The sequence below is a fragment of the Rattus norvegicus genome, chromosome 9 (assembly GCF_036323735.1).
Source record: "Rattus norvegicus strain BN/NHsdMcwi chromosome 9, GRCr8, whole genome shotgun sequence".
NCBI lineage: Eukaryota > Metazoa > Chordata > Mammalia > Rodentia > Muridae > Rattus > Rattus norvegicus.
The window spans coordinates 44,473,547-44,497,768 of NC_086027.1; the positions used below are offsets into that span (position 1 = coordinate 44,473,547).

Here is a 24,222-nt window from a genome sequence, read left to right on the forward strand (position 1 = left end):
AAACATTGATGGGCAGGCCTTCTGTGACAGCCCAGGCTGCACATGCAGTACAGAGCACAGTTGTATATCCAACAGCCAATGACTTTCACATCAGTCTCTTAGAAGCAGGCAGCCATGCAATTAATGGACTTAGTGAGGGAGAACAGAATGGGGGCTGGGCAGTGGTGTTTGGCAGGTTTGTCCAGGAGGCCCTCACAAGCAATTTTTACTGAAATTGGCCTTTAACACCACACCCCCCCAACCCCCAATTTCCAATGACCAAAGGTAGATCCTCATCAGAGAGCCATGGGAGCAAGGGACCGTTATCCTACAGAGTTAGCACACACCCTCAGGGCCAGGCCACCTCTGATTCCTTCTCATCTTACTTCTCTGCTGTTGAGTTCATACTGTGAGCCTTTTTATTACAGAAACTGGATTTCCCTGCTCTGGGATTTTCGTTTCCTTGCCATTTCTTCTTCCTTTGTGTTCCGGAAGGTTGCTTTTTTTTTTTTTTTTTTTTTTTTTTTTGAGCACTGCTGGGTTTTGTTTTGTGTGTATGTGTGAGGGGATGCAGATATGTGTGTATGTGTGTGTGTGTGTGTGGTAGTTTGTGTATGATGTACATGTATGCATGTGTTCATGTGTATCTACGAGTGCATGTGTGTACACGTATGAACACACATGTACACATGTGTATGAACGCCAGAGATCGACAATGGATGTCTTCCTCTGCTTCTCTCCATCTCATTTTTCTTTTTCCATGTTCATGTGTGTGCCATGTACATGTGTGTGTATGCATGTTGACATATTCAGGAATATACATGGGTATATATGGGCCTGTGCACACATGTATGTGGAAGCCCAGGGTTGGAGTCAGGAATCATACTTATCACTCCCCTATCATTCTCTGAGGCAGGATCTACCAGTCATACCCAGAGCTGACTGCTGTGACTAGTCCTGCTGGCCAGAAGGCTCTTAGGTCCCGCTTGTTTCTCCCTCCACAGTACTGGGATTACGGGCATGTCCTGACATTTCTGCCTTTGTGCATGGGTGCTAGGAATCCAAACTTGGATCTTCGTTATTGAACAGCAAGCATTTTACAGATGAGCCATCTCCCCAGCCCTTTGTTTTTGCTTAGTTGGGACAAAACACTATTTCACCATGTAGCCTAAGGCAGCCCACAGCTTCCCCGATGTTGGTATTACAGGTGTGCACCACCATGCTCAGCAATTCTGTTTCTGACTTCTGCTCTCCTCAAGTGCTGGTCTCTGATAATTGGTCTTCTTCCTAACCATCTTCTTTTCCTGTTCTTTCTGTGGCCAGTACATTGGGACTATGTCTTACTCTCTGAATGACAGACATTAAAACATCTGGATTCTGTTATGTTTCTTTAAGATACTTATTTATTTTTGAAATGGTAGAGGACCTTAATCCAGTTCCCAGAACCAAAAGCCAATGGGACATAAGAAACTAGGGTGGGGCTGGGGATTTAGCTCAGTGGTAGAGCACTTACCTAGGAAGCGCAAGGCCCTGGGTTCGTTCGGTCCCCAGCTCCGAAAAAAAGAACCAAAAAAAAAAAAAAAGAAAGAAAGAAACTAGGGCATCCCTGGGACTTGTTGGCCATTTCTCTTTACTCCAGGGTTGGTGGGAGACTCTGCCTCAAAGATGAGATGGAGAATGATTGGGAAGATACCCAGCAATGTCTGTCCTCTGGCTTCCACATGGATGTGTGTGCACACACATGAAGTTGTACATACTCTGCATATGCACGCAGTCACACAAGATATGGAGAGACTTGTAGAATAATAGATGTTTGTGCATGTTGGATACACATGGACCTGAAGCTAGGACCCAGGTGTGTAGCAATCTCCTGCCCCTTCCCCTGCGGTCCAGTGAAGGAATTCCAACTCCAGAATTTCTTTATCTAAAATGAAGTCAAACAAAAATCTCATGGCAGAGGAATCAATGAAAATGTTCCTTCAATTTTTTTTCCCCTAAGTGTAAAGAAGATAGTCTTGGTACTTCCACACTCTGAAGCTTGCTGGCCCGCCACGCTGGCCAAGCCCAGTTTGGGCAGGAGAAGTGTGTGAATCTCATCACTGTTAACGCCATGTCCAGGAAACTGATGAGAACGGTTTTGACAAGGAGGCAAAAATGGCCATGAGCAAATCGCTTTATTTGTCTTGGACGATGTGGCCACTGAAGAGACAACGTCAAACCCAATAAGGAAAGGGGTTGGGGGGTGGGGAGGCAGCAGAGAAGGATGCAGTTTATGGAAACCATGGATGTTTCTGGCAATATCTCAGAGCTTGCATTCCCTGAATCCCAACCACAAGCACATTCCTCAATATCGTCCTTGGGAGAACATTAGATACTGGGTGTTGCTGTTGTTGTTGTTTTTGTTGTTGTTGTTGTTCCTGAAACAGGAACAGAGTAAGCTGGCCCAAACTCACTGTAGGACCAAGGATGACTTTGAACTTCTGACCTTCCTTGCCTCTGCTTCCTGAGTGCTGGAGTCGCAGGCATGTGCCACTATGCCCAGGTTATGCTATGCTAGACACCAAACCCAAGGCTTCATGTATGCTACCCAAGCACTCTTCTTTTTCTTTCTTTTTTTTTTTTTTTTTTTCGGAGCTGGGGACCGAACCCAGGGCCTTGTGCTTCCTAAGCAAGCGCTCTACCACTGAGCTAAATCCCCAACCCCCAAGCACTCTTAACAACTGTGATCTTCCCAGCCCCATTGCAAGCATAGTATGCACAGTCACCATTGCTGTAGCTTCTGTCAACACTAATTAACTCAGCATGGTCAGAAGTTCTGGAGTCAGAGTGGGGGAAACAGATGCAGTGGGCGAAGAGGGTGCATTGGCCTCTCGTCCTACCAACACAGGCTGTCCTGGGAGACGCTTGACCTCTTAAATGAACGGACCCTTCAGACCGCACAGTCCAGTTGCGTATTACAGACATTCTGCCTGTGTGCGGAGGGGAACAGAAGTGCAATGAGGACATCCACTAGAAGGCTTTTCAGTTTCGCATTAGACAGGGGCATGGCCTACTTTAGAGGGTGGCAGGAGGAGGAGAAAACAAGGTAGGTTCTGGGTAATAAACTAAAGGGAGGGCTGACAGACTTGCTCATTGGTGCGGATGTGAACTCTGAGAGGATAAAGGGAGTCAAGGGTAACTCCTGGAACTCGACAAAGATGGCGTGTTTCTCTCTATGTAAGAGTGGGGGAGAGGGAAAGGGGAGGGAAGACACTTTTAAAGCAGCAATGGGGGAGGGAGGCGAAGGAGGGAAGGAAAGAAGGAGGGAGGGAGGGAAGGAAGCAAAAGCAAAGGTATAAAGGAAGGAAAAGAAAGAGGACAGTAGGGAGCTGTTAGGAAGTTTCCTGATGGTATGACTCTGCCCAACAGGGTCCAGAGGTGGCCAAACTCCCAGGCCCTGTAGTGCTGGGACTAAGAAGGATAAGGGAGCAGTTGGGAGTTCAAGGCCAGCCTGGCCCATTTAGGGAGACCCAGCTGTTAAGGACAATGAAATCATGGCATTTACATAAAAATAAGAACTGTAGAGCGTTATGACAGGAAGTAATCCAGACTCGGACAGGCAAGTTTTACATTGGAACCTCAGGAAAAAGAAGAGACACGACACGAAAGGAGAGAGAGAAGCAGGCTGAGAGACAGAATGTGCACACATGTATGACTGTGGGTACCCTGTGAAGGGGTAACAGGACCAAAGTATCTATGGACTTTAGGAAAAATCAAACAGAAGCAGGCGAGAGAGCAAGCATGAAGATCTCCAGCACCCACATTAACAAGGCTGCGTGTGGTACTGAGGAGGTAGAGATGGTCACGATCCCAGGGGCTCACTGGCCAGCTAGCCTAGCATACTTAGCTTCAGGCCCGTGTGAGACTGTCTTGAAAGGAAGTGGACAGCATTCCTGAAGATGACAGCCAAAGTTCTCCTCAGGCACACCACACACACACACACACGCACATGCACACGCTCTCACACACATGCATAAAACTCTATCATTCAAATAATTAAGGTGCTTTGAGACACTGCAGGCCATGGGGCTGAACTAATGGAAATGTTCATCATGTCGTCTCAGGGCCTGGCTTGCTGTCACAGAGAACCATATTGTTTGCTAAAGCCTGTAATTTGGGAGGCTACAGACTTCACTGTGGGTCACAAGCATGGGCTCTGGTATACTATGCTGCAGGCTGGCACTTGCCATTCGGTGGGGGGGGGGGGGGGGGCAGGGGAATCATAGTCACAACAAAGTCTGCAGCAGAGAGCAAAACTTTTTCTAATGCTTGGCATGCCGAATCTGTCTAACCCAAGATTCCCAGGTATCAAAAGTCTAGCTTCCTTCCTTCCCTCCCTCCTTCCTTCTTTCCTTCCCTCCTTTGGCTCCCTCCTCCCCTTGCTGCTTTGATTTTTTTTCTTGCCTAGCTTTTTATGAGGGTGCTGGGAATCAAACTTGGGATCTCAGGCGTGTGCAGTAGGAATCTCACCAACCAGGTGGTTGCTCCAGTCCTTGGAGTCACTTTATGAAGTAGTTGGGACATTATGGCCCCATGTTACAAGGCTGTGCAGGTTCTTCACACATGGCATTGTGGCACCAAGCAGGCAGTTGCAACAGGGACAGAGGTCGTGGGTAGTGTAGTTGAGGCAAGGGTGGCATTTGACTGTGTTCATTTCAGTTCAGTGTGATGATTTTCAGGGTTTCAGAACCCGCTATTCTATATCTCCAAAACATTCTCATCTCTTCAGATGTGAAGCCGGAGCCCCAGAGACACCGCCAGAGTTAAGAGCGCTTGTAACTCACGCAGGGGAGCTGAGTTCCATTGAGCAGTTCACAGCCACCTGTAGCTCCAGCTCTGGAGGATCTGATGCTCCTGGGCTCTGAGGACTCCAGCACGCACGCACGCACGCACGCACGCAGGCAGGCAGGCAGGCAGGCAGGCAGGCAGGCAGGCAGGCAGACACCTCTCTTGGTGGCCACTAAGCAGCACTTCCCTATTTTCCCATCCCTGACTCCCTGGTAGCCTCCTCCTTGTTTTGAGCTGTGAAGAGTTTGCCCATCTAGATACCCCGTGAAGTGAAATCATCCAGTATGGATTCCTTTGTGCGTTACTGATCTCACTCACCGCAGTGTTTGAAAGTTCGTTTCTTCTTCAGGCTGCACAGAACTGCACTGTGTATGTGCCTAGCCCTCTGCAGTGTGTAGCGGAGTCGTTTCCCCTTTAGGGTTATCGGGAATAATGCTGTCATAGGCCTTGGTATACAAGTGTCCATCAAAGCCTGATTCCATGTCTTGAGGGCATATACCTAGGAGGTGTGTAAGTCGGCGTTTTCTAGAGAAACAGAATGGAGAGGATGACCATAAAGAATCCATTCAATCAGCGTGTGCAGTATGGCCAGTTTAGCGACACAGCTGTCTCACATTGGAGAAATGAAGGACCCGGTAGTTTCTCGGCCCAGGAGGGGAAGTGCTTCCAACAGTTTCAGTCTGGCACAGAAACCTGGAGGGTTCTTGGAGAGGCACAGGCAAAGCTGGTTCTGAATCAGCAAAGGAGTCATCAGCGGCAGCAACAGGATAATTAACTCCTCTGCCACAGGCAAGGACAGTGGAAGAAAACAAATACTGAAAACTCTTCCGCCACGCCCCTTTAGACTCCTCCCACACTTGTCGTGGGTTTTCCCACAGCTGTTAATTCTCCAAGCCTGTGCTTCCATACCTGGTTTCCTTTATTTTCCTAAGGTTCGAACTTGGGTCCACGTGAACAGGAGGCACCCTAGTTTCCGATATTATCTCCTTGGCACCTGTGTATTATTTTCTAAAGCACTGAACCATTCCAGTTCCACATCATACTCAACCGGTTTTCACTCTCTTATTGTCACTGTTGCTTTTAGAACAACCCTCTAAGGACGCAATGTGGGAGAGATCGTTGCGCTTCGACACACATCTCTCTGATGATCAGTGATGTTTTAGATCCTTTCTTTATTTCTTTTAAATTGTGGGGACTTTAATTGTATGTGAACTTCAGTGCAGTGTCCACGGAGGCCAGAAGAGGGCGGTAGAGCCTCCGCAAACTGGTCTTTGTCCAGGTCACCGTGAGCTACTAAGCATGGATGCTGGGAACCAAGTCCAGCAAATGCGCAGAGTAGAAATCAACAGGTAGAGTCACAAGCAATGACAATACAGAGTCCCAATTGGTACACCTACAAAACGCTCCTGCACCCAAGGCGGAGGGAACATTGCAGACGAGGGGACAGAAAGACTCTAAGGGGCAGAGGATCGGGGAATTTGCTGTGAGAGTGTGTTTCCTAGTAACATCAGAAGCTACACCCATAAAGTCTCACCAACATGGCTGCCTAAGCATGAACTGGACGACAAGGACGGCACCGATAGACACACAAACTGCACAGAGAGAGCTGTGAGCCTCAACCTTAAAACAAACGGCAGGCAACCAACCGAGGAAAGCAGGGAGTGGGAGAGGTGATCTTCCCCAGGGAAGAGAATACAGACTGGTTGTCCAGTTCTAGTCAGCTCTGCAGACATACATACAAGCAACTTCATCTGAACTCCACAGGTTTTACTTAGTGATTAATTGATAGATAGATAGGTAGATAGATAGATAGATATAAATATATGTAATCTGTGTATGCAATAACAATTAGTAAAAAAGAGTCATGAATTTGAGGGAAAGCAGGGAGGATATATGGGAGATGTTGGAGAGAGACAAAGGAGGAGAGCAATGTAATTAAATTATAATCTCAAAAATCACATACTGTGTACACACACACATACACACACACACACACACACACGCATGCACACACACACCCACACACACACACACACACACACACACACAGGTTCATTACCCATGGCATACCTGTAGAGGTCAGAGGATTTATTTTCTTCTTTTACCATATGGGTCCCAGGGATTGAACTTGAGTTATCAGGACGGGTAGCAAGCACCTTAACCGGATAAGCTATTTCAAAGGCTCGCCCGAAGATTAACCTTTCTTCTTAGGTCTTCTCCAACCCTTTATACACATCGGGAAATGGCTTTTAGCTGAACTCGGCTAGAGACTTCTCAGATGATATGCCCCAGCCAGCCCTGGGGTCTCCTTGTTTGTCAGGTTGTTTTGGCCCAGGGCTGGGTGACTTGCAATAGTGAGGTCAGTGACTGGAGTGTCCCATCCACCAGACAAGGATGGCTTGACTAAATAGCCCCTGACCTCCTCCTCCTCTCCCGAAAGTCATGCTTCTTCTACAATCGTCCAGTTCCTTTGCCTCATGCCCAGCTCCTCCTCACCCTTCCAAGCTGACCTTCTGTGCCTGCTGCTCTGTCTCCTTCCAGGGATGCCCGATGGAACTCTGGACGCTGTGTGTGCAGAGGAAACAGGCAGTGAGGAGGACCTCTATGAAGACCTTCACAGCTCAGGCCACCACTACAGCCACCCTAGAGGAGGTGGAGAGCAACTGGCCATCAATGAGGTAGTGTGGAGGAGGCTCAGCCAGTGGAGGGAGGGCCACGCGCGCACGGCAGGCTCACACAAACCAGAGGTGCAGTCGTGTTCAAAGCACATGGCGTAGCTGGGCTGCTCACAGGACCCTTCATCCTGTGGCTGTTACCCCATAGCGAGGCATTTATATAGCACCATGTGTTTAAGGCAGAACTTCCCTGGGTGGGTCCAGGAGCAGGGGCAGTGCCAGGCTGTAGTCCTAATGAAGAGAGATGCTTGGCTGAGGAGACCAGGGCTCGCCTGTTACTTCATTTCAGGTGACAAATTCTGGGTAGACTGCACGAAGCAAGGGAAAATGGATGAGCTGTTTTCTCTTCTGTGGACATTCTCTCAGAGTAGTTGCTGTTGCCCTGGCAACCGTGGGCCACTTATAGGTTTTGCTATTTCCTGGCTAAGCAGACAAAATTAGTGAGAGACTCCATCTGGGCAGAACCGATTCCCGTTACAACCTCTTATAATTTTTAATTGACACATGGTGTATATACTTTATTTACTATATGACATTTCACTAAATTTATACAGTATGTAATGATCAGATCGTGGTAATGGGCATACCCATTACCTCAGAAATTTATGACTTTTTTATGTTGGAAACATTCAGAACCTCACCCATATTGTACAGAGGACCATATGTGCTCATGCGTGTGGAGGCCAGATTGTAGCCTCAGACGTTGTTCCTCAGTCACTGTGTGTCCGTTGGTTTTTTGAGACAAGGTTTCTCAGTGGCCTGGAAGTATTCAAGAAGGCTAGGCTGATTGGACAGCTATCCCCAGGGATCTGTCTCTGCCAGTGCTGGGATTATATGTACAGACGACCACGGCTGGCTGGCTGGCTTGCATTTCTTCCGTCTATCCTTCCCTCCCTTCCTCCCTCCCTCCCTCCCTCCCTCCCTTCCTTCCTTCTTTCCTTCCTTCCTTATTGGTTTTTCAAGATAGGGTTTCTCTGTGTGGCCCTGGCTGTTCTGGAACTCACTCTGTAGGCCAGGCTGGCTTCTCAAACTCAGATTCTCCTGTCTCTGTCTCCTGAAGGCTGAGATTAAAGTCATGTGCCACCACCACGGGGCACCATGTCTGGCTTTTTACATGGGTGCTGGAGTTTCGAACTCAGGTCCTCATGTTTGCAAAGCAAGTCCTATTACCCACTGCACTGTCTCCCTGGGCCTTTTGAGCAATTCTTAATTGAATGCACCAGGGCCATCCCACTGTGCTACAATGATCTAGAGGCTATTATTCCTCCTATCCTGCTCTCCCTCCCCCTGTAGCCAGCAACTAACTAGCGTTTCTTAGGACAGAATCTGTGAAGCTTTAACTCTGTCACATGTACTCCTGTTTCTCACTGGGGAGATGGTGGAGCGTAATAGTAAGCTTGTCCTGGGTCAGTGTGAGAGTCTGTGTCCTGGTTCCTGCTGCAGCGGAACAAAGGTCTTGCTATGGGACTGAAGAGTTTTCAACAGGAGATGATGCTCTATTGGCTGTGGTATCTGTGAGGGGATGACAAGCAACCCTGTCAATGGGAAGGGGACAAAGGCACAGTTCCACTGTCATCCTCAGCAGCTTGAGGGGTTCCTCTAATCATTTTAGGGACCTTGACTCAGGCCCAACTGACTCCAATGAAGAAAAGGTGCCCAGAAGAGGGCATCAGATCCCATTACAGATGGCTGTGAGCCACCATGTGGTTGCCGGGAATTGAACTCAGGACCTCTGGAAGAGCAGTCAGTGCTCTTAACCTCTGAGCCATGTCTCCAGCCCTTGAATTATCTCTTAGGAAACCTTTTTGCCTCTCCCCTTTCTCCCTTTTTTGATAAGTGGGTTTAGTGTCTCTGGAGATCTGCTGATGGAATTATAACCCCGATAAAGTGAAATCGGGAGCCGCTAGGGTTGCACATGGCATTAGGAACGAACACGTCCTTTCTCTGTAAATGCAGCGTCTGGTGAGATTCCTGGAAAATTGCAGCTGAGAAGGGAGCCAGGCTGCAGTTGGTGGTTAATTGTGATGGGCATGTTGCTTCCCTGCTGATGGGACTTTTCAAGCAGATTTCTGGGAAAGCGGTCCACCTCCTTTCTCACATCCCCTAACCCTCTCCATCTTCCTCTCCTGGCTTAGACCTCTCTGATAGCAGTGTTGAGTATGGTGCCTTCTTTATACCTAAAACTAAGTAGTGCGTGCGGCTCCTGGCAGGTGGGACTCTTCTCAGAGGCCCAGATCTAGAGAGTAATTTATTTTTTGTAATACTCTTTCATTGTCGTGGCCTTGAACAGAGGAAGGGCTTATTCGTGCTGTGGGGTCAGAAGATAAAGTCCACGGTGGGGTGTGCAGTATGGCGGCTGGAGAGAGCTCATCCTGACAGAGTAGCAGCTTCCCTCATGACACCAACCAGGGAAAACAGAGGCCTGGGTTGGACACAGGGCCTGGCTAATCTCTTGAAAGTCCACCCCAATGACCTACCTCTGAAAACCATGTCTCTCACCCTGAGGCTCCTAAAACCTCCCTAAATAATTGTCTGCGGCCAAGGATACAAGCTATTGGGGGTGGGGGTGGATTTCACATTTAAACCACTTCAGATTTTAATCCTATATTATTATTTTTTTTTGTTTCTGCTTTGTGATACTGAAGGTTGAAGCCCTCCCTGGTCTTGCCCACGTGAGGCACCCCTGTACCATGCAGCCGTACCCGGGTTCTCTAATAATGATTTGAAAAAGCCATTCACCAACGCTCGATGCAGAGCCCAAGAGATGATCCAGTTGGTCACGTGTTTCTCCTACAAACACGAGGCCCTGCGTTTGATACATGGAACCCTTGTGAAAGGCCTGGGCAGAGCAGTCAGAGCTCAGTGCTGGGGCCGTAGAGACAGGAACCTACCTGAGACTCACTGGCTACTCAGCCTAGCCTACTAGGCAAGCTCCAGGCCAGTGAGAGCCTTTATTTCAAAAAAAAAAAAAAAAAGGTAGATAGCTCTTAAACATATGGGACATTGTCCTCTAACCTGTACACACACACACACACACACACACACACACACACACACACACACACGTATTATGCCTTGTAGGATGATGTCATTATGCAGGTGAAGGTAGGTACAAGATAGAACAAGGCCTGTCATTGGACGAGAAGGTAGGATGGGCGGGAGAAGTTTTAGTAAGACTGGAGCAGGGAGAGAAGAGCAGCCGAGAGAATATGAAGGCGGATGTTAAGATTCCTCTCTGCACATTTACAGGTTGTTATGAGTGTTCTTAAGGGATGGATGTGGACAGGGCTTTGTATGTCTAGGTGGGCAATTATATCATATCAATCAGATCAGTGGTTATTGTGTTGTGTGTTCTTTCATGTGGCGATTTCATTGAGTTCAAGAGAGTGTGTGGTGACTGGACACACTGGGCCTTCCATGGAATTGGGATGTGTGTGTCTGGCATGGTGGGAACCTGCCTTGGGAAGTAGATGGGCAGAGAGATTGCTGCCAGGCTCAGAGAGTAGCCATTGGCAGTGTGATATGGGATGGAGCAATGCGGGTGAGACGCTTTGCTGACTGAGATGAAAATATCCCACAGATGTCATGGGGCACCAAGGTGCTGGACCTAGTGCAGAGTAAAGGAAAGTTTTATTATAATTTTACTGCAATAACACCTAATGCAAAAATCTGTGAGATGCAGAGAAAGGGCATGCAAATGACTTAAAATTTCTAATTAAAGAAGTAAGTCTGTGTTTATGTGTGGGGAAGGAATCTAGGGGGATAAAATGCATGGCCTTGGGAATGCTAAGCACATGCAATGCCATAAAAGCCTAAAAGCCTCTTCCCAGCCCCCAATCTTTCTAACGGACCCTCGTGAACTCTTCTGATGGGACATTCGCATCTTTGTGAGCAGAATCCAGAGATATGATGGTCACGCTTCCCTTCAGAGAACTAGACAGTCTTCCTCACCTTGGGCTAGAGTCGGGACGGAGAGCATGGCGTGAACAACTGAACACTGATTTCCTTCACTGCTGGATGACCAGGAAACTGCATGGGGATAGACCGGAAACATGGCCATAACCTGCTGTAGCCAGTTCTGAGTAAACCTCAATAATTAAGGTCATAGTGAAAGACCCAGACAAGGCCATGTCTCAGGGGCCTCCGTGGGGAGGCTCCTTGATTGTGCCGACATGCTGCATGGCTAGAATTCTTGTGTCCTGTAGCTACCCATTTCCTTCCCAGGGCACATCTTGAGGGTGTTGATTCCTGCAGTTCTAGGCAAGGACTTCGTGCACAGATCCTGTGGCTTAGGAAACCCCAGAGCCAGGGCTGCCAGGCGAGAAGCAGGAAGTGTAGGCGTCATGCACGTGCAGAGGGCCCTACGAGCCAGCCTAGATGGCGTCCACAGGCAAAACACCTTTGAGGATAGTACACGCAGTATCCTGAGGAGTTCTGTGAGCACCGATTGTGGTCCTTAAGATGGTTTACGTCTTTGTTGGCTCAGGGTCTTTCTGGGGACAGCCATCATGGGAGGATCCTCTTTCTCATGATGCAGTAGGCTGTGCAGGGAAGAGGAAGCCTCCTCACTCATGTCCACCCTCCACAGGGCTGGCCTCAGTGGAGTCAACGGTACCTCTAGATCTTAACATACAGAGGTAAAAAGTGGCTCTCTAAATGGGACAGGAGGAAGGGCAGGCCAGGCATGAAGCGTGTCTCCTAGATTCCTGGGACAGAGTTGAAGCTAGTCAGCCCATCTGATAGTGGGTCTGGGTGACTTCTCTGGGCTCTGAGAGTCAGGAAAGATAGAGTGCTTTCTGGCCTTGCAGAAGGCATCACTCAAGTAGACTCTTGTCAGAAGTTCATTAAACACATAGGTGATTGCTGACAATAGGCTAACTATTTCGCCTTCCTCCAGGGCCTCTTCCCACCCACTGGGCACTGTCTGCCTGTACTGGCTCAGTAGGAAGCTCTGCTAGGAATTCACATGAACTTTATTCCTGGAGATTATTGGAGCAGGAGGTGTCATTCTCAGTGACGCTTAGACTACCCGACCGTCACTCATTCACTTGTGTCTTGTTCTAGGTTGTAAACGTTCTAGATTCACATTCAAACCACCACAAAGGGAGGAAAAGGACTTGACGACTTCTTTTTGTTAAGATGTATTCATTCTATGTATGTGAGTCCACTGTACACTGTCTTCAGACACACCCCAGAAGAGGGCATCAGATCCCATTACAGAGGGTTGCGAACCACCATGTGGTTGCTGGGAATTGAACTCAGGACCTCTGGAAGAGCAGTCAGTGCTCTCAACCACTGAGCCATCTCTCCAGCCTCTGCTTTTAAGACTTTAAAGAGGACTTTTAACGATGCGTTCATGTCCGTGTGAGGGTGCATAGACACGAGGGCAGGTGCCCGCAAAGGCCCGATGACAACATCAGAGCTCCTGGAATGGCAGCTAGAGGTGGTTATAAGGCATTGAAGGTAGATGTTAGCAGCCTAACTTGGTCCTTGGTCAGGAAGCATATATAACTACTGAGCCATGTCTATAGCCCCCGGGCTTCTCCAGATTTTAGCAGAAGGGGAATCTGAACCCTCCAGCCATGAGAGTGATAAATAATATGGACCAGAGGAGCAATTTGTACTGTGGGTCCCAGAGGAGTGGCTGCTGAGTGTACTCACACATGTGTGCATTGCTAGTATAGTAAAGGTCCGTGTATGTTGAATATATGTATCACACATGGTCTGTGCACTTGCTGTATGTCAGGCATTGTGCCCACCGTAGCATGTAGATGTGTGGAAGGCACAGTCCTTCCTGCAGAGAGCTGACTGTGCAAGAGTGGGCTGGGTGTGTGATGCCTGTCTTTCTGGGCACCCTGAGGAGCATGAGGAGGTATGGCATAGGGTCTTGTTCTTTCTGTATTCCTTGCACATACTTGTTCCCAGTGCCTTGGGACTGCCCAACTGCTGCAGGATGAATCAGCAAATGAAGCAGATAATTGTCCTCGGTTCCTGCAAGCATCTCTCTCCTACAGCATTGTCCTGCTTAGAGCCTTTTCCAGATGCCCATGGCTTAGACCTGGGCATGCTTATGCTTCCTACCCTGCCCAGCCATTGGCTGTAATGCCTGCTACCTGGCCAGAGTCCATCCTCAGAATGGGAATTTTTTCCTTGCCTGGAAAAAGTAAAAGGTGTTTGTCTGTAGGTCCTTAGATATCCCTCCCTTATCACCCAGCCTGGCCTTATCTCCTAGGCTTCAGTTCTGTTGGTATGTGCAAGGATCTAGGGAGAGATAGGTGGGAGACCTAAGGTGCAAACACCTTTTCACCTGGCCATGGCCACCATATCCTCTGGGCCAGGCAGGCCATGACTGAAGATTCCTCCTGGGCTCCTGCTGTTCCCCACACAGATGAGAATATTGGGGTGCCAAGTTTCCCTTTGTTACAAGCACACACAACTGCTGGGATCCTTAAACTCTAGAGTGGATGATGAGTCACACACAGCTTCTAGGTCCTGTTGCCCAACGCCCAAGCCAAGAAGGCAGAAGACAGACATTTGAGGAAAGCCATAGGCAGGGTCCTCGGAACTTAAAGTGTAAACAAGAAGACTGTCAGTGATAAGATCTGCACAGCAGTGGGATATGGAGTTGTCCCAGAATACTGGGTCTCCCAAGGTGCTCCGCACCTCTCCCCCTGGCACTTTGTGGGACATGTGAGGGTACTGCAGGACCCAAGGCTAGCCCACTATGGAGTCAGCTGTCCTCTGGTTCCAGATGATGGCCATACTTGTAAAGCAGCTCCTCTCATTTCTAGTAAACTATAGAACTTGGGGCTCAGCCTCACCCACCTCAGACATCCGAGTCTCCCTTTGGCTTTCCTGTCAGTCTTGCCACCTTGACACACCACTCTAGAGACCACTCCTTTGGAGGGCCTGAGCCTTTACAGTCAAGCTTCTTTTGTTTTTTCATTGTTTGGGTTTATGCAACCCACAGAGAAGAGCTGTTGCTGTTGTCCCAGTCATACACTGAGCTCTTGGGGTTCAAAGAGCTAGGAGTCCCTGGGCAGGGTGGTATTTTCAACCTGGCCCAAAGGCAAGGTGCTTTTGTCCTATTTTGTGCTCCTGATGAATCTGTTCCTATCATGAGGTGAAGCTTATGCCCACAGCTGGGCCTCTCTGGGTCTGGCATACCAGTGAGCAGAGTGTGGCTATATGACCTTACCCTGGATCTGAGGCAACCAAACATATACTCGCCTCAAATGAAGTACTGAGAACAAAACAATGAAGCCCTAGTCTAGCATAGTGATCAGTGAGTTTACTGGGGTTACACATAGGAGCATAGTTGGCTCAAAAGACAGTGCATGACTAAAAGGCACAACATGTGTGATGACTCCCTGGATGCATCCCTCAAGCTCTCTGCAGGACTTTTGGCAGCCCAACTAGTTAGAGTTCTCTTCTCAGTAATTGTTATTCCTTATATAACCCTGGGGAGGAGCCTTGTGAATCCTGTATGTTTCAGGAACTTTTTGAGAACTGTGAGTTGTGCACTTACTTAGTCTTCTAAGTTTTGTTTATTTTCTGATCTCAAAGAACTTCCTTCAAGGATGGAATGTTTTATTTCAGTGACACAGACCCCATTGGTGCTTCAGCTGGCTGTGCTCAGGGGCCTGAGATGCAGAGGGTACCTTCACTCCTGGGTGGCTAGTCACTGTGGAAACCACAGCACACCATAAAACATGAGTCATAGATTTCCAGCCTTACTTCATTAGAGAGCAGGTCCCCATTCTTAGAGGAAAGTTCGGGATGAAGTGCCAGTGGTATTTAGATGTCTTCTAATGTCTAATGTTCCCCTGTATTAGTTTTCCATTGCTGTGATAGAACACTATGACCAAGGCAACTTATAGAAGTCTATTTGGACTTATGGTTCCAGAGGCTGAGTCCATCATGGCAGTAGGTGACAGACATGGTAGCAAGAACAACTAGGAGCTCTCATCTCAAACTGTAGACAGGAAACTCTCTCAAAGCCTACCTCGAGGGACATACTTCCCCTAAAAAAATCCACATCTCCTAAGCTTCCCTGAACAGGGACATCAAATGGAAATCAAGTATTCACAGGTCCCAAGACTACTGGAGACATCTTATTCAAATCACCACGTTCCCTAAACCCCTTTAGGAATGGGAAACAAACCTGGTATACAAGACTTTCTTCAAAATGGCAGAACCCCCCCCCCCCAAATAGATGGTCCAGGCTGTACCTCCCATGCAGAAAACAGTGTCTTCAGATCCACAGACATACCCACACATACACACATGCCTACAGAAGTGTCTCTCCTTACAGATACACAAATATGCACATTGCACACACTGCTGGGCTCTTTCAGTAGGATGGTCACATGTACTAGGGTATCTGAATATATAGTCACCTACACACGAACACCATGCTTCCTTTGCTGTATGTTCATACGTCTAAACTACAGTCAGTTTCAGAGGGACATGCTGGTAACTCTGAGACTTCTGCCCATTTGAGGTTGTGGGTTCTGTTTAGTGTTGCCAGTGAAGAAGACAGCTGCATGTCTAAAGGTGAACAGTCCTGCTCTGGTAGTTGAGGTTGATTGATCAGAACCCTGTTCAAATCCTTTCTCGGCACCCTGTTTTGCTGGGTGAAATGTGTAACAATTGTCTGATGTTTCAGAGCCACACTTACTCATCTGTGAAGTGAATGTCAGAGGATAGCCTTATTAGTATTAAGAACTCTTGGCCCTCTGGGGATTTGCCTCAGGGAGTAGAGTACTTGCCTAGCAATCGTGAAGACCTGAGTTCAATCCCCAGAACCACATAAACCCAGCATGGGCGGTACATACATGCAATCCTAGCTCTGAGGAGGCAGAGGTAGGGAGATCAGTTCAAAGTCATCTATATAAGATAAGTGAATTTTAAGCCAGTTTGGACTATATGGTAAAACATATAGGCCCACCCTGCCCCACAGCGATCTGGCCACACATTCTGGCTCGCCAGAGACTGCCTGAGCTTAAGTACCAGTTTCACCCTCTCCAGGATTCCCATGGTCATCTGTGTACCTGGTCGGACCAAAACCAGGAAGAAACATTGTGTAGGACATCAGTCTTTGATCCCTTTCAGGGAAGTGCCCTGGGCAGATCACAATGTACCCAGAGCCTCAGCAATCAGCAATCAGGCGACTTTAACAAGTCCCTTCCCGCCCACCCCCTCTGCCGCACCTTCGCGCTGCTTCCCCTAGAGCCCGGGTTGCCTGCTCATTCAGCGAGCAGTGTGGGAAGGAGGAGCCAGGAGGGTGAGCGCAGGCAGCTCCGCCTCCTTTCCAGCGCCTCGGGCTCCAGCCTTGAGCTGGGATCTCCCGCCCGTAGGTGCCCGGAGGTTGGCCGGGCGTGATGGCCAGGCCCCCGCAGCCCCGGCGTGGCCCCACGACGCCCGGTGGCGCCTTGCGCGCCCTGCTGCGCTGCAACCTGCCCCCGGGCGCCCAGCGCGTGGTGGTCTCCGCTGTGCTGGCGCTGCTGGTCCTCATCAATGCCGTGCTGATATTCCTACTGGCCTTCCGCTGAGCTGTGCGCACCCGGCACCGCGGGGGACCACGCAGGGTGAGTGGCACCTTCCAGCTGCTGTCACCGCAGGAACGTGGGGGAGGGGGAGACGACGACTCCCATTAGCTTCATGTGCTCACAGTCAAGGCCGGTCTGGAGATGCCCCCCCTCTCCCACTCCTCCCTGAGGATGCCACCTTGAAGGTGGCTGAGGGGCGTGGTGGCACACATGCCCAAAAGGCCTTTCATCTGTCCTAGAGGCTGGGAAGGTGGGGGTGGGACAACATGGCGGGTCTCTCTAACTGAAGATGCAGAAGATCCTGCTGGCAGAGGATGTCTGGAAAGGGTGTGCATGGGAGAACAGGGCATGTATTGTGTGGGTTCTGCAAGAGGCTGGTAGAGGGTATCTGGACTCCTCTGCACGTGATACCTGCATTTTTGCTATTTTAGGCCTTAAAAAGTGCCAGTCAGTCTCCTAGGGCAGAGCTGCTGCCGGCTGACTTGCAGCAGCCACTCTGAACACACCCTCCCACCACTTCCGGTGCTCAGGGACAGCTTGGTGAGAAGGCACCACCACTCCACTCGAGAGAGGCATACAGGACGTAGGAGGATAGTAGGGTGATGTGCTACAGGATGTGATGGAAGGGTCAGTTTGAGGTACAACCTGGAGGCTTTACCCTCCCTTAGGGCCAGTCCCTCAAGGAATAGGAAGGAATTCTGCCCTTGCCCTTGGCTTATCTTAGTCTTGAGCTAACCTGGGCAGTGGAACAAGCCCCGCCTGCCTTCGGATATCCTTCCACCTCAGAGGCAAGGATCCATCCAGCCTCTGCCTCCTACTGCCAGGCAGATACCAGACTAAGGAGCAGGCGCACCTGGTGGGGGCCAGGGAGGGCGCTCTGCAGAGAAATGAACTTAGCTGTAGCCGGGATTTACTTCTGATACCCTATAAGTGTTTCTGGCCTCTTGGAGCCACATTATGGGTTGCCAGTGGCATGGAAATGGTTCTTTTTGGAGCTTGCGCTTGGTAGAGCCTTCCATGTGTGATGCCCATGAAGTGGGGGGACTCTGTTTACTGGGATCCTGATGGGAGACACAAGAGTTTGGAGGATGTGCTCAGACACATCAGTGTGTCTATCTGGGGCTTTCTGTGCTTGGAAACAAATTGAGGATCAACACCTTTCCTACACCTACAGGCTTCCACATGACTGGGCAGGGCCACTGTGGGACTTGGCTCTAATGCCACCCAGGACCCTGGTCTCTGCCTTAGCAGAACAGGATCCATACATGTCTACAAGCACTGGAGAATGAGAGGAAGGTGAGGCTATGACTGACTGCCTGCCTTCCTTCTTTCCTTCTTTCCTTCCTTCCTCTCAGTGCTTGTTTGAGGGAATCCAGGGACAGAGGGAGACACCTCACCCAGTTCATACTAAGCAGGAAGCTGGGCCATGTAGAGTGTCTAGGTTGCCTCCCCTAAACTGTAGCCTAAATTCCCGAGCCCAGGTCAGGACCATGGCCCCTCTTCACAGGCTTCTACTTCTTCTTTCCCTACATCCTTCAAGGCTTCACATGATAGTCTACCACAGAAGATGCGCTGGCTCCCAGCCTGCAGCAGACTGGCTCCTCCTGTGGCCTTGCTGAGGCCGCCTGTCTTATCCCACGTGTGTGGCAGCCAGAGTCATCTGCAGAAAGTCATTGCTACAGAGGCAACGAGTCCGAGGTTGGAGGAGGTCCACTGTCCTTAGGAGCAACTCAGAGCTCTGTGGGCGTTGGGCATAGAGACCTCTAAGACAGGGTCTGGCTCTGGGGTAGAGGTGCTACCCATTTTCCTGGGAAATATACCTTCTGGGGCTGATTCCAGGATTCCAATATGGAAGCACCCAGAGAGGCCAATAGGGGAGCAAACAGGGTGTAGAACAGCTTAGGGGAAGGGCTGGCTTGTGGGGGGATCTGTTTGGGGGATATGCAGTCTAGTTCTTAGGCTGTCCAGGAAGGAGGCCACATGCATCCCACACACCTTAAGGCACCAGAGCCATTTATTCTTAAAGCAGAAACAGAACAGAAAAACAGGAGCCAATGGATGGGGGACAGAGTTCCAACCATGAAGACCACCTGGAAGGTCAAGGGCAGGCTATACAGTGAGGAGAGGACCCTCACCAGTCCTCTGGGCAGAAAGAGTCCAGTACATAGAGCTGTCAGACAGATGTAGTGATTGATTCGGTAGTAGCTACAAGATTCGCCCATTTAATCTCCAACCTAGGAAGGAAAGGAAGGCAGATGGAATGATTAAAGCGGCCTTCCAGGTCTCAGGTCTGAGGAGGAGGGTGCCTCAGCTAGTGCCTGGGCTGCAATACGAAGTGATGGTGTCGTATGGCTACTTCTGCAAGGGTTTAAAGAAGCACACCCATGTGGCCCAGCTGCCATGGTGGGCACTTGTCGTTGGTAATACAGCACTGTTAGCTGGATGACCTCACAGGCCATGTAAACCCACAAGAACCTGCAGAGGGAGTGAGTCCCCTCTTCAATGGCCGCCTAGGAGAGCAGGTAGCAGCCGCTGCCAATTGTCATGTCCTATCCCTAGCCCAACATCTCGGCGTAGGGCATCGGAGCTGAAGCCACAGACTCAACCGAGCTGAAGGAGGAGGGAAGGAGACACAACAGTCATTGCCATTGTGCTCCCTCATTGAGCTTTGACAAGGCATGTGCTAGGCACAGCTCTGCCTCCAGAAGAGCTGCTGGCCTAGAGGGAAACTTAATTCATTTCTCTGTAGAACAGGCCAGGATCCCTTCCGGGGCCACTGAGGAAAGGGCAGCCCTGCCTCACGGACCTACGGGTCTTGTCTCTCTCTCCAGCTCATCAGTGATGGCAGTGCGGTGTGTGCTGAAGCCCTGTGGGACCATGTCACCATGGATGACCAGGAGCTGGGTTTCAAAGCTGGGGATGTCATCGAAGTGATGGATGCCACCAACAGAGAATGGTGGTGGGGCCGAGTTGTAGATGGAGAGGGATGGTTCCCTGCCAGCTTTGTACGGGTATGTATGGCTCCAGGCATGGGACGTGGACTGCACCCTCTCCGTGTTTGCTATTACTTGGTGCCTCAGACTGGATGGGTAGGGGATTGGGACTGTGACACAGACAGGTTAAGGTCGTAAGAACGAGATGCTTCAGAATACCATCACTTTAATGCCTCCTATCCATCACTAAGCACCATGGTGTTGGTTGGAGTGTGTGGGGACCGTGAAACATACACACAGCCCTGAGGGGTAGAAACCTGGGAGGAGGCATAGACATCGAGATCATACCCAAGAGGACAAATGACCCCAGTTCCAATCTTAGGCTGCATCTGGTCACCAGAGAAGAACTCTTGATTCAGACTCCCAAAGGCCAGGCAGAGGGAGAGAATTCCCCCTGGTTCTCAGGCACTCGTGTGCAGAGCCCCGACCCCCTACCCTTTCATAAATTGCTAGGCTAGCCATATAGCAAGGTCTCTACCTAGGCACATGAATTCCTATACCTAGATGCCCTAGGATGAATAGGTCTGGTTCAGAAATTCCCAGTGTTTTGCTCCAACCCCTGCTGAGAACAAAGTGTACTGAGTGAATTTGACAGTAGCTGCTGTCATCAAACTCACCCTTTCCTGCCCTGGCCTTGTGTCTAAGAGGCAGCCGCAGGGAAATTGTGGCCATGCCCTTGGACCTGTGTGTCCTGTGGCAGCTACTGGCCTTAGCTTCTGATGACCGGGGATGACCGGAAGATGGCAGGCGCTAATTTGCCTTGCGTTGTTGTCCAAAGCTGCGCGTGAACCAGGATGAGCCCGCGGACGACTACGAGGCCCCGCGGGCCGGGGCTGGAGAGGCTGATGACAGCGGCCCAGAGGCCCAGAGCTGCAAGGACCAGATGCGCACAAATGTCATCAATGAGATCCTCAGCACTGAGCGGGACTACATCAAGCACCTTCGCGACATCTGCGAGGTGAGGAGTGGAGGCAGAGCTATAGGTTAGAATGGGATGGGCGAGGTCATAGGGCGTGGTGAACTGGTGCAGAGGGCGTGGCTTGTGGTGGGGGTACACAGGTGGGTCCCCAGAGAGCTTGGCTCCGCCCCACCCCTAGGGCTACGTCCGCCAGTGCCGCAAGCGGGAGGATATGTTCAGTGAGGAGCAACTGCGCACTATCTTTGGGAACATCGAGGACATCTATCGATGCCAAAAGGCGTTTGTGAAGGCTTTGGAGCAGAAATTCAACACAGAGCGGCCACACCTGAGCGAGCTGGGTGCCTGCTTTCTGGAACATGTGAGTGCGCGTGGACCCGTCCTGCCCAGGATCCCTAAGCCTTAACAGGCTGCAGTGCCTGGCCCTCCCCCTATCCTATCCCACCTCTACTTCTCTGTGCTTGGCACCTTTGCTGTATCCCAGGCCACCTGCTCTTTCCCCAGAACTTTCCACACCAGGTTCACAGATTAAAAAAAAAAGCTACTAGCTTTCCTGGGCAGACTGTCTGTCCTCTACTGAAGCAAATTAAGGGAGTCTCTCCAATTTCCAAGGCTTCACCTGTTTAGCCTTGATACTCTTTCCTGATCAGCACCACTGATTTCATTAAAAGATAATAAAATAGAAACAGAGGCACAATCAGACCATCTCGTAAAGCCCTACCAAGAAGGCCGAGTGTGGCTCCAAGGATAGGCAGACATATCACAGATTTTTTTTTCTCCCATCCCTGGAATGACTACATACAGCTTGTACCCAGCAAAGTAGATAAAACCCTGTATAAGATGCGGAGGCTCCTGACCCGTTCACCTTATGGCTGTGGCCTGTTGCCTGGGGAAACAGGAGACAGCCATCCTGACCTCCAGCTGTGCCCCCAGCAAGCAGACTTCCAGATCTATTCGGAGTACTGCAACAACCACCCCAATGCCTGTGTGGAGCTCTCCCGGCTCACCAAGCTCAGCAAGTACGTGTACTTCTTTGAGGCCTGCCGGCTGCTGCAAAGAATGATTGACATCTCGCTGGATGGCTTCCTGCTGACCCCAGTGCAGAAGATCTGCAAGTATCCTCTCCAGTTGGCCGAGCTGCTCAAGTACACACACCCCCAGCACAGGTAGAGGGCACAAGGCAGGGACGGGGAGCTGCCTGAGACTGCATGCCCTCAGCCAGCAAATGGAGTATGTGTAGTATTTGCAGAATGCTGGGTACTGCTGTAGGCACTGGAAATAGCTTAGGGTAGGTAAAGCAAGACCTTGATCTATACTGGAATAGGAAAGGGTATATACATCAGTAGTATATTAGGAAGTAATATATGTAGTATATATATATTAATATATATAAAAGTATATATAGTATATACAAGAAGTTATGTAGGAGAGTAGGGCTATTTTACTTGAGTGGTAGGGCTGTCGCTAAGGGTGACTTCATATGCAACAGCCTCTGGGGACTCTACACTGCTCCCCAGCTTGCTGCACCCTTCTTCTTTCTGTTCTGCCCCAGGGACTTTAAGAATGTCGAGGCTGCCTTGCACGCCATGAAGAATGTGGCCCAGCTCATCAACGAGCGGAAACGGAGACTTGAAAACATCGACAAGATTGCTCAGTGGCAGAGTTCCATCGAGGACTGGGAGGTGAGGGCCCCGGTGCCCAGAGAAACCCCTGTGGGGTCTCTGCTTGAAAACTGTTCTTGCTCAGAAGGGGGGAGAAGCAGGGACCTACTGCACTCCCTAGAGCTGTTGGAAGACAGGTGCTCTTGCACTGGGCATCTGTGGCACCTCCGCTTCGGCACCTAATGGTATCCTTCCTGTGTGCACTACCACACACCTTCCAGCCACCGTCAGCCTAGGGACAGCCCTAACCCAAGGAACTGTGTTTCTAAGACACATTGGCCTGTTCCTCTGCCCCAGGACAGAATGGACTGCTAAGTTTTAGGTGACTTTTAGACCTTTCAACGGTTGAGTTTAGAGCCCATGGTGGGACTAGAACTGAATGCTGCTCACTTTTTCTGGGTTGCTCATCCCCACATGTCTGCGAGACTTGCCTTCTAAGGCAACAAGTGAAACTGGTAACTATATTTGCCTGCTCCTTAAAGGCATGGGCTGGGAGGACTCAGGCCTTGCCACCTCTACTCACTTCCCAGATGGAGCTGTTCTGTGCCGTGCCAGCTGTCAGGATGAGAACGGAAGGGAAACCAGAATAAGGCACAGGGAAGGAATGAAGCAGAATCCTAGGCCCTGTGCTCGCACTGAGTCCTAACCCTTGGGTATGGGGAACTGAGCACTGCAGCAGCCTGGATCAGTCTATGCCTGACCAAGGACTGGAAAGCACAGTTATCCCCAGATGGATGGCTGCCAGCAGCTCCTGCCGAGCCTAATTTTTCTCTAAAGCATTTAAAAGACAGCGTGGGCCATGCCCAGAAGTCTGTACTTCCAGTAGCCATTTTCCAAAAGGAAAAGAGTGGGTTTGGGTTCTAGGTAGTAAAATACCTTCTTGCTCTGCATGCAAACAAGAGGACCTGAATTCAGATTCCCAGCACCCACCCACCATATATATATATATCTATCTATCAGGTAAAGTGATACACTTGTCTCTTGGTCTTAGATGGTAGAGACAAGAGGACTGCTGAGACTTCCAGGCCACCCAGCCTAACTGATTTTACGAGTTCAGTGAAAAGCTCTTGTCTCAACAAATAAAGTAGAGATGGCTTGGTGAGATGGCTTAGCACCGGTAAAGGTACCTGCCGCCAAAGCTGCCCAAACTCATGCCAGTCTTCAGGGCCCATTTGGTGGAAAGGGGTCCTCTGTGCTCTACACACCTGTGTGTGCATTCACCCCTCCCCACAATAAATACATAATAAAAGTGTTTTTTTTTTAAATGTGGGAAATCATTAAAACATCCGATGATGACTTGTTCCCCCACCAGGCTCATACATATAAGCACAGATGTAAACACACATGTAAACACGTGGACACACAATGCACCACACAAAATGAAAAGTTAAAATGAACTTTAGTATTTTATTTAATGCAATAGATCACAATATTTCCAATGTAACCAACAAGCATATTCAACACTGTTTCATACTCTATGAAATCACTGTACTTACTTCACGGTGACATCAAATCCCCAGGGCTTGGCAGCCACAGAAGGCCAGTGGCTACAATGAAGTCCTCAACAAGGGTGGGTCAACCCTACCTCTCTCTCCTCCCACTTACACACTCGCAAGGCTG

At 49.7% G+C, this 24,222-nt stretch overlaps 2 protein-coding genes across 7 annotated transcripts in view; both read left to right on the top strand.

The window, feature by feature from the left end:
* The window catches only part of Arhgef4 (Rho guanine nucleotide exchange factor 4), a 143,244-nt gene that overhangs the window by 115,831 nt on the left and 3,191 nt on the right, over positions 1-24,222 (top strand). For 5 of the 6 annotated variants that reach the window (XM_039084525.2, XM_063266890.1, XM_017596787.3 and 2 more), the window contains 6 exons: positions 7,348-7,484; positions 19,864-20,043; positions 20,804-20,983; positions 21,123-21,302; positions 21,875-22,107; positions 22,494-22,623. In XM_039084525.2, coding sequence (XP_038940453.1) covers positions 7,348-7,484; positions 19,864-20,043; positions 20,804-20,983; positions 21,123-21,302; positions 21,875-22,107; positions 22,494-22,623 — 1,040 coding nt within the window. Of the gene's footprint in view, positions 1-7,347; positions 7,485-19,863; positions 20,044-20,803; positions 20,984-21,122; positions 21,303-21,874; positions 22,108-22,493; positions 22,624-24,222 lie in introns of those variants that run through there. The other variant, XM_063266889.1, reaches the window with a different exon arrangement.
* On the top strand, positions 16,797-17,035 carry Smim39 (small integral membrane protein 39). The gene has a single exon (XM_063267891.1). The coding sequence runs from the start codon at positions 16,865-16,867 to the stop codon at positions 17,033-17,035; it is 171 nt and encodes a 56-aa protein (XP_063123961.1). The 5' UTR covers positions 16,797-16,864.

What these genes read in the sequence shown, in the direction of transcription:
- Smim39 (XM_063267891.1), top strand. Translation starts at nt 16,865, where the DNA reads ATGGCCAGGCCCCCGCAGCCCCGGCGTGGCCCCACGACGCCCGGTGGC.